General features: G+C 33.8%; 1 protein-coding gene across 1 annotated transcript in view; it reads right to left on the bottom strand.

Moving 5' to 3' along the window:
* LOC105463018 (monocarboxylate transporter 1-like) overlaps positions 1-2216 on the bottom strand; it is a 19429-nt gene extending 17213 nt beyond the window's left edge. Inside the window, exon 1 of the mRNA XM_011710012.1 lies at positions 2159-2216. Within this exon, the coding sequence (XP_011708314.1) occupies positions 2159-2187 (29 nt within the window). The 5' untranslated portion in view covers positions 2188-2216. The remainder of the gene's footprint in view (positions 1-2158) is intronic.
* Between the last annotated feature and the right edge of the window lie 8387 nt (positions 2217-10603).

Here is a 10603-nt window from a genome sequence, read left to right as displayed (position 1 = left end):
TACATTATTGTAAGTGAAAAGTTAAATTAAAAATTGTATTTCAAATCAAAGGATTGAAAGTATTTTGTATTTTGTAATTCAAATACTAAGATTGCCAGTATTTTGCATATTTTGTATTTTAAATACTTTAATGATGGTATTTTGCCCTGGATATTTATTTGATTATGTCGGATTTTACGGGCCCCGCGCGCAAACGTCGGACTCGCCGCGTTGCGTATCGCCTGTGTATATAGCTATATTAATTTAAGGCGCTCTCTGTCGATCGCCGCGCACTCCGCGCGCAGCATGCGTGAGATATAACGTGGGCAGCTCATATCTCGGCAGTAACAAACGGCACGCTCGTTAACGTTCAAGCGCCTTGAAGCATTACGATGAATTAATATCCGTAAACAGAATCCGAAAGGAGAAACACGTTCTGAGGTACGAAGGTAACGGTTGGGATGTGTGTTGATACACGCGCGCACGCATACGCACACGCGTGGAGAGACGCGTTAATGCTGGTGGCCATCCCTTCTTATTAAAGGAATTAATTATACATCCCGTGCAGTTTTCTTCCGCGATGCTTCGTTATTGGCAAACGAGATTTTTTTTTTTCAAATCGCTTCCGGTTTTTTTTTCTTTCTAAAGAGAATTAAATGCTAGAGAACATGACAGCTGAATCAAAAGTATATTCTATGTACGTGTGTATTACGCACACGGCTGAAACGAAATTTATGAATCACGTGGAATCATTCTGTGTGAGGCATGTTGCGCTTTTGGCAAACTTGTTGTTTTTAAAAGGTGCCGATTATATATTCCTTCAGTAAAGCAGTCAGAGCAAGCTGTTAATTGTGTCGTCAAGCTGATTTCATCGATCCTCTTGTTCATTCCTACATTTTTTTCTCCATTTTTCGTAATATCGCAGTTCCGCAATTATCAAGCCCTATTTTACTTTATAAAAAGCAAAATAAAACTTTTTTTTTATTTAATTTCTTCCCCCTATTCTCATTTTTTTATTTCAATTGAATAAAATATCTTACACCACGCAGGTAACAGCGAGAGTTTTGCATTTTCTTGTAAACCATCGTATACTGTGTAAAATATAAAGAAATATAAAGAAATTTTATCTATATTAGTCGGAAAAATTGCGTATTTCCGTGTGTACGCAATTATTTCGCAAGTTGCACGCAGTTGAAAGAAATACAATAACATACCGACGACAAACTGACGATATCATGCATAAAATGTAACAGATACATTTACGAGCAATGACATATGTTTCCGTCTAATTCTAAATCAAGCATATATATAAGATTGCATGATGTGTAACACGCGATATACAAGGTTACCACTCTAATAGCATCGACCGACAAATCTGTCTTTTTTTTTGTATTTCTCGAATAAAATTCAAATTTTTCTTACCGCAGTTCAGAGATCTGAGTATATCAGGAGATTTTATCATTTTGTAAATGAATTTTAAAGAAGTGTTCGCCTATCTCTTTACGATATTTATAAGAGCTGCACGTAGCATTAAGTACAGCTTAAAATATACTTATACGTGCTTGAATGCGAGTTTAAATGAAATCTGTCTGTATGTTAATAGTTGTTGCATTTATTTATCATCAATTATTATTCACAAATCAATACGTTTATATATATATATATATATATATAAACGTATTGATTTGTGAATAATAATTATTATATATATTTTTTATAATATATATATATAAAGAATATAAGAATCGAAAAGTAGGTTTCTCAAAATTAAATAACATAATTAATCGTAAAATGTAATTTAAAATATTTGCGTAAAAATGAGAAGATCTAAGAACAGAAAAATGATATATAGCTTCTCAAAATAAGGGAAATTTAGATTTTTAAATTTGGGCTATAGCAAACATTTCAAATTAATTTTAGGTTCCGTGCGAGTTGAAAATTGGGACTCTATCGGCGAAAGGAGGCTTCAATTAAGAGTTTATCAAATTCAATACATATATCATTTAATGGCTTGAAGAAACGAGAGACCAAACTGAAGTTATCCAGGATTCTGAGACAAGTTAAATCAATTGTATGAATATCGGAAAGGACATTAGAAATTCATGATCCAAAAATCATCGAGCACTACAATTTGCCTAATCAACTCATCCGAAAGCAATAATAATAATAATTTACTGACCTGTCAGACATTTCCTCTCGTTTCGACATCTCTTCTTCTCACCGTTGGTGGTGGTGGTGGTGGAGGAGGGCTTGAAGGTGGCGGTAGCTCAGTCACCTGTGGAGAACTATTCTCTCTCTCTCTCTTTCGCTCTCTTAATCACTCTTTCTCGTTCGTTCTGGTAGGAGGACAACGGGAAGCAGGATGCTCATCGGACGTTCGCTATCATCCTGTGTCTTGGACTAGACTGCACACTGGCACCGGAGAACCCGTTCCACTCCCTCTTCTTTTTTCCTCAGCTCTCCTCGAACCGGCGCAGGAACACCCGAAGGTTGCCCTCAACTTTTATCGTACCAAAACGGTCATCGCGCTGCGCCATTATAAGACCGGTGTGCACCACGGTATGCACGTTGCGCACGTAAGGATTGTTTTCTTCGAGTTGGCTGCAGGTTGATCGGCTGGCTGGCTGGCTGGCTGGCCGACCGGCTGGCTGACCGACTGGTTGGCAATACCGACTTTTAGCTAAGCCACCACACGGCGGAGGTGCTCTCCTCGGTACACCGCGGCGAGACTATAAGGTGGTGGAGACAGGTCGAGTAGCGTAATCCAACGCGCGCGATCACCGAGAGGGTGGGAGATTTTCTTCCACCGCTGCATGCACAACCACCGCTTGTACAGCGGCTCCCACCATCGCGGGCTACCGAGAGACGGTGCGAGATGCGGCTTCCAAAGACGACTTAGGTATCGCAAACACATCTCGTCAAACGCCGCGAACGTGATCCCGAAAATACTCGCCCGATGTACATCCTCGAGGATTGCCAAGACCACCGCGTAATCCACGAAGGTATATCGCGACACAGTTTCTCAATTAAAATCCTATCCCTATTGTGATGAGATGGAGAGCAGACTGAAACGATCGTATCGTGATCGTCGTCTTTGTATAAATGTATATAAAGCTTATTATACAATTATTACATTAATTTACGTTAGTTGACAAGGTGGTTGGACGAACATCGCGAGCGAGAGAGAGAGATTTAAAATGATGTCTTCCACTTTAATGTAACAGCATCGCGAAAATTCATTGTATTTTCGCTTCAATTAATTTTCAGCATCCTCAGCGGTATTTTATCAAATTGTCATGTATATACATTAAGTTAGAGTAGAAAACTTTGTTCTTCTTCCTCCTCCGAGGGCAAATCCTGTTCTTCCTTTTAAACAACGACCTTTCTTCTGCGCTTCTGTGCTTGCTTCTTGGCGCTTCTCCTTCTGCTCCCCTCCTTGCTCGGCGAGTCTGGCTCTTGGGATCGTCATTCTGCAGGTTCGCATCATTAGTTTTTATTTTGCGACGGTACCGTGCTATTTTTATCCCGCGGTACTCCTCCTCTTTTCTTCTTCTTCTTCTTCTTCTTCTTCAATATCATTATCATCATCTTCTTCTTCTTCTTCGTCTTTCTTCGTCCGTTCTTCGAAGACTACCTGTATGCACACGTAGCTTATTATTACACGGAACTTCTGACCAAGGAACTCAGAGTGGGATGGAGCGAGAGGACTCATTCCTTGATTAAAAAGTTCAAAGAACTTAATTCGGCATTTTACGGCCGCTACTGTAGATATTATAGACATTAATCAATGCAACTTATTTTTTTTCATGGTGTATCAATATCAGAATATCATTCTTTTTTAATTTATATTGAATAGTGTGTCCGATGATAGATACATCTAATATTTAAATAAACAAATAAATTATGAATATGAATACGAATACAAATACAATTTTTTTTATATTCATGGAAAATTGAATAAATATATTTATGAATATGATTACGAATATTTTCGATTTCGCATTCACCCCCACTCTACACGCTAAAATTCTGCCTTCGAGCTTGATTTAAATTTAGGAAACACAATGACAGCGAGAAAAAAATGAAAGCCATTGCCAATGCTTTTATTGGGGATTGTGAGGAATCTATTAATTAAATAATATATTTTATTTAACATCCACGAGATGTTAAAGCACTTAAAATATAGAATTAACATTACTGTTATTGTAATCCGTACGAAATTGCAGTGTTCGATTTTACGTATCTTTTTGGTTTGCAAAAATATAGAGAATAAAAATTATATGTTATAAAAAGAATTATTGTTGCGAATAAAAGACTTTTAAATAAAAAATTTGTTTTCTAAAATTCTTTTTAAAATTTGTAGGTTTTCTTTATCAAATCTGGGTATTAATAAACGATATATAAAATTTATTTTTCACTTTCTTTTTTACTTTACATTTTGTATGAATAAATATGAATAAATCATAATACATAATCATAAAATATTCACGAATAAATATTTTTAAAAGCCCACAAGTTTGAATAAATATTTAAATAAATATTTTTTTATTATGAATATTTTTTTATTTAATGTGAAAATTTTGAATAAATATAAATTGTAGTCCAATTACGAACTTTTTGTATTCATCGGACACACTAATACTGAAAAACGAGCAAGAAAATATATTCCGATTGCGATTATTATATGAAAAACCAACCACGAGAGAACAGTTGCTCCACTTGTCATTTGAACGAATAAGAAACTGAATGAGTGGATAAAACTGACGAGCTATTAATTGTGACATCAAGCTTCATTGATCCTCTTGTCCTTTTTTTTTATATATTTTTCATAATATCGCAGTTTTGCGATTATCAAGCTTTATCACGGAAAGAACAATTTTGCTGAATTCAGATCTGAAAATAATTTTTGTTCAATAATCAAAATTATTTCGTACGAAAGTCAAAATGATTGCTGGAATATCAAGATGTTTTATAGCAATGCTTATCAGTTTTAATTACATTCCAATAAATTACTTTGATGATTCAACAAACAATTATTTTCAGATCTGTTTTTAGCAAAATTTTTAGATCTTTCAACAAAATCGTTTTTTCCGTGTACCCTTGAGCCCTGCACTGAGAGAAAAGTTTAGTATGAACAACCAAAATTTTGTTACTGATACCAAAACTATGTGTTGATATGGGACCAACTAAACTAACACGTCGATATTAATTCGTTGAATTTATTGAATAAAATTACCAAAATAATTACATTATTTTGTTGAACTTACTAAAAGAAAACTTATTTTGTAATTGCAACCCAATTTTATATTACTGTGTACAAAATGTGAATAACCAAATAAAATTGTGTTGTTAAATAAAAAATTATACCAAATTTTGCTTATTTAATTATATATTTTGCTATTTTAACAAAATTTTAGAATAAAACTTGACTTTTGTGAATAATTCTCTGTTTTTGTTACCATTAGTATATCTTTTCTCTCAGTGTGTTTTACTTTAATACGAAGCGAAATAAAAGTTTAATTTCAACGCGATGCATCCGATCTTCCATCGGTCGAATCGACGGGACGCGACGCGGCGCCGCGACGCCGCGCGCGCCGCACCGCGCGGAGGGATAATATTCTCGCGCGCTTCTCTCGCTTTGCGATTTTTTTTTTCCTCCTCGACAGCGCGGCATACCTTTCACTACCTCCGCAGCCTTCTACGACGGCGCGATTATTAGCATAATGTTTTCCATCGTACTTGCATTGCTTTTCGCGAGTCACAGATCTCCTGCAAGCATGACGCAGCGCGTCGCCAGGACCTAACGTGTGCGAACGCGCGCGCGCGCGCGCGCGTTCAAGAGCGCGGTCTAAGCAAAAGCACACTAACTCGAAAACTGGTTTTATACCTCACGCGGAATATACTCCAACTCGGCGGACAAAGGAGGCGGCGATTCGATTGCGAGCGATTACGGTAAAAGTTCGCGCTGTTCTCTCGCGACATTTTTTTTTTCGCGACGAAAGGAAAACATTTATCGAAACGCGTGTATCATATCTTCGTGACGTGACATGAGCCGCATACCTGACGAAAAAAAAAAAATCCCGATACTCGCATTTTCGCCACTTCTTATAACGTGTACATGTACAGGGAGGGAGATACAATTTAAAACGAGTACCGATGTAAACTCGCGCGGGTAAAACCGAAACGCGCGCGCGCGACGAAAGCGGACGATTATTTTTTTTATCTCTCTCTCTCTCTGGGCGTGCTAATGGATTCTACAGAAAAATATACCGTTATGACGACCTTGCTACTCTAATGGCGTCTTGTCTGCTGAATAAGAGAATTACCGTGTTCACCGTATCTTGAAATTAAAAAAAAAAAAGAGTTGTGAGTAGCAAAATATAATATATAATGTCCTATAGTTTCTATGATGCGTTTAAAGTCCAAGAGAATCGTAAAGCAATCCGTATACATATAATGTATATATGAGATGCGTACATAAGTCTTCGCGACGCGAAATACGAAAAAGATAAAATATCCTAATTTAATCGAGAATATAAAATTGAAATTCAAAGATATATCTAAGACTCCAATGATAAAAATATTAATATTCGACAGAATAATTACGAAAAGTTCAAATTCATCTATGATTCATTTAAAGTTCAAGGGAATCATAAAGCAATCCGCATATATGAAATGCGTACATAATAGTCTTCGCGATGCGAAATACGAAAAAGATAAAATATCCAAATTTAATCGAAAATATAAAATTAAAATTCAAAAATATATCTAAGACTCCAATAATAAAAATATTAATATTCGACAGAATAATTACGAAAAGTCCAAATTCTTCTATGATTCATTTAAAGTCCAAGGTAATTGTAAAGCAATCCGCATATATGAAATGCGTACATAATAGTCTTCGCGATGCGAAATACGAAAAAGATAAAATATCCTAATTTAATCGAGAATATAAAATTGAAATTCAAAGACATATCTAAGACTCCAATGATAAAAATATTAATATTCGACAGAATAATTACGAAAAGTCCAAATTCTTCAGTACAAATTTTTGCATACAAGAACATATATATAATATAAATATACAAACATAATAAATAAATATACATAATCATATATAAAATTTGTCTGTACATATCCAATTATTAGTTTCTTTTTTGCAAAATTTTTGCTTAGTACAAGAAAAAAATAGACATAAAATTCATGGTGTCCAGCGATACCTGGCTAACCAATTCAAGGATAATTCCAGGACATTCTAGGTAAAAATCCTGGTTTTTCCAGGTTGATTAATTTTTATTACTCAATTAATTTTTATTGATTTATGCAATATTATATGTTTTGTATTCAAATTAGGATTCTATATGACGAATCAATTAAAATACAAACATTAGATTATGCAAAATCTAGAACAATATCTATTACCTTACAAATATGCTTACCTTATCGCATCTTTAATTAAGAAAGAGCTACAACCATAAACTTTTCCAAAAACAACGATACCGATGTTATTAACACAATTCTTGCACACGCGCAAGAAATATTTTTTATTTCTTTCTTTTCTTAAAATCCAATTTTTTTAGAATAAAAGAATGACAAAAATTCAAGGTCAATCCCGAAACTTTAAAGGTTTTCCAGGAATTTTCCATGACTTATTAAATTCCGTAATAATTCCAGGATTTAATTAAGGATATTCTAAGATCACTGGACACCCTGAATGATTTAAAGATAATTTTGGCATTGTTTCTTTTACAAAAAGCCAAGTTTAAAGAAATATATATATACATACAGTTATAAATATGAGTAATTTCTTTCTCATTTCTTTAAACTTGACTTTTGCCAAGGTGTGATAAAAGGAGTAGCGATTATATTTATAGTTGTATGGGCATCCAGCGTGACTGGAAGTAATCACGTGGCGTCAATATTAACCCGGTCTGGTCAAGAATAGCCCCGGTGGGAATCCCGTCTGACCACCTTGTCCCCCACGATCGGTCAAAACGTCTAAATTAGGGTGAATGTGCCGTTGTAAATGTGTTATGGTATCGTTATTCGGTTATCCACTGGTCGTATCGCGACATTCGTGACGCAGTCATTGTTTAATCGCTAATTTATATATAAGTTTAAATTACTATGCGGCGAACCGCGTAACATCTTAAAAATTAAACAATCGTATAAGCAAACTCAGATTGTTCCGAATATTATAAAATAATTTGTTACGCAAAATTTTATGCTTAATTGATAAGTCGATTCTAGCTTGTTCTCCCGAACATTGTTTTATCGATGTTTTCAAGATTCTTGATTTTCAATATTTCCGAAAATTATATACACGTGTAAAATTGATGTCCAAATTAAGATTTCTTAGAAGACATCTTAAAACATACTTTTTAAAACCGCCATAAATCGGGATCGAGGACATACATCTCAAGGCCGATATATCCTATTGATAGAATTTCATAAAAGATAAAGATTTTTTAATCAATTCCTTAAAATGTCTTTGAAATTTGAAAACGTTACTTAAATGAGTTAAACTCATTATTGTATTCTCTGCAATACAATATATTTGTAACATATATATGTATCATAGAAATTACCGAATTATATTAGCAGCCGCGCGTGCCGCTACCGCCATATAGGCGGCATAGATGTTTTCTGCTCACCACTTTTATATAATTAATTAATGTCATTAGTAGCGACATCTTCTTGTCCATCCGCGAAACTTCAGACGATTAACTTATATATTTTTTCTTTCAAGTAATCTAAAGGTAAAATAAAATTTACCACCGATGATCGAGGTATTAAATATTAAGGACGGCCAAGGGCAAATTATATTCGAAAGTGAAATAAAATGTACAGTGGAGGATTGGGAGCATCAAAAAAAGAAGATAATAACAATTATTTATATTCATATTATTTGGTTTACAGAAGTTAACAAACATAGACTGAATCTAAAAATCAGTTCGCTATAGACATTATTTTTACAAACATATAAACATACTCAGTTACAAAAATAAATGGAATTTCTTATTTGATTCTCCGCGTTTTGTAAATGTTACAAAGTAAAGGTTTCATAAAAGACACACTCTTATAAATTATTAGTGTTAAGTATGGATATACCATATCATTGCAAAATTTTGTAATTCCTGTCATAAATTCCTGTCATTTTGTAGGCTTATATATATCTGTATATATACATATACAAGGTGGACCATTTTAATTTTATCCAGCCGGTTTCCTCAAAATCCTTAAATTTAAAACGAAAATGTTTCAAACGACAGTTTAATCGTCAATCTAACACCTTGGATAATACAAATGTCGGCGGTACTGTAACTTTAAAGCCTCATAGCTTGGAAAATACTTAATAAAAATTAACATTATTGTGGTGGTTTGAAAAGGTCTTGTCAGTCACAGGAATATGTAATAAAAAATGGGAGGGTTTCATTTCAAAAATTCTAATCTTGACCTGACCTTAAGGACATCTCGAGGTCAATTAAGGTCACCATTTTCTTTCCCTTTTAAAGCCATAAAAGTTTTATCTGAAACATTTTCGTCTAAAATTTGAGATTTTAAGAAAACCGGCTGAATAAATTAAAATGGTCCATCCTGTATATAGTATAATATAATATAATCAGCTACGTTATTAAAGCTATTATTATTATTAGTATTATTATTAGTACATCTCGGTTACACCGGCAACGAGTCGAATCTTGATGAAACGTGATGCTGAAAAAGTTACGAACAAGCTAAAAATATTTCTCGTTGTTGGTGAAACCGAAATTAGCTGAACACATTTTCATATCTCTCCACAAATATAACATTTTTATGTAACCACGGATACGACATCACATTATTACAAGTACTACTTAATAAACAGATAATAAAAACGAATTTATTTCGCAAAAAAAAGGAAGAACAGAATTTTTAATATTCATACAAAGATTCATAATTTCCCCACTTTTCTTTTCCCGTCAACCATGAGAATTATAAAAGATATTAGAAAACATCGTGTTAAAAATTACGTAGAATATCATGATTTTGTTTTTATAAAATAAGCACAACGTAAAATAAAGTTACATGCATTTGAAGTACAACTACATTGGAAGACATTTAATTATCAATATAAGGAAAAAATTTATAGATAAATAAAAACCATTAATTTTTTTGTTTTAACGTCTAAACACAGCGTGCTACTCTGAATTTGTGGAGTATACAGCATTAAGATATTATTAATTACAAGATCGTCTGCATTAAAAATGTTGTTATTGGCCCCATTCTGATTTTATTATTATAATTTGCACTTAAAAATTTCAAGCCACTAGGCTGTATATAAATATATAGAGATAACTCTGAACAATTTAACAATTTTCATAACTCGAATATAAATGGTAATTTGTGCGGTTTGTTCACTTCACAGTTGTTCGTTTGGCAATGTTTCACTGCGTTATTACGATTTTCGCAATTAGACATTATGACTCAACCTAAAGCAAGAACGAATTGGAACGATGCCTAATAATAGCAGGAGTATTTTCGACAAGTAGCTGAGTACACAGAGAATATGTGTTTAAATCGTCATCATTATAAAACATTTATATCAACTGCTTCGATCGAGTGCATTTCTTAGAGACATCGT

The sequence above is a fragment of the Wasmannia auropunctata genome, unplaced genomic scaffold (genome assembly GCF_000956235.1).
Source record: "Wasmannia auropunctata unplaced genomic scaffold, wasmannia.A_1.0 LD336092.1, whole genome shotgun sequence".
NCBI classification, from domain to species: Eukaryota; Metazoa; Arthropoda; class Insecta; order Hymenoptera; family Formicidae; genus Wasmannia; species Wasmannia auropunctata.
Note: the sequence above shows the minus strand (reverse complement) of the source record. Positions and strands in the feature narration are given on the sequence as shown.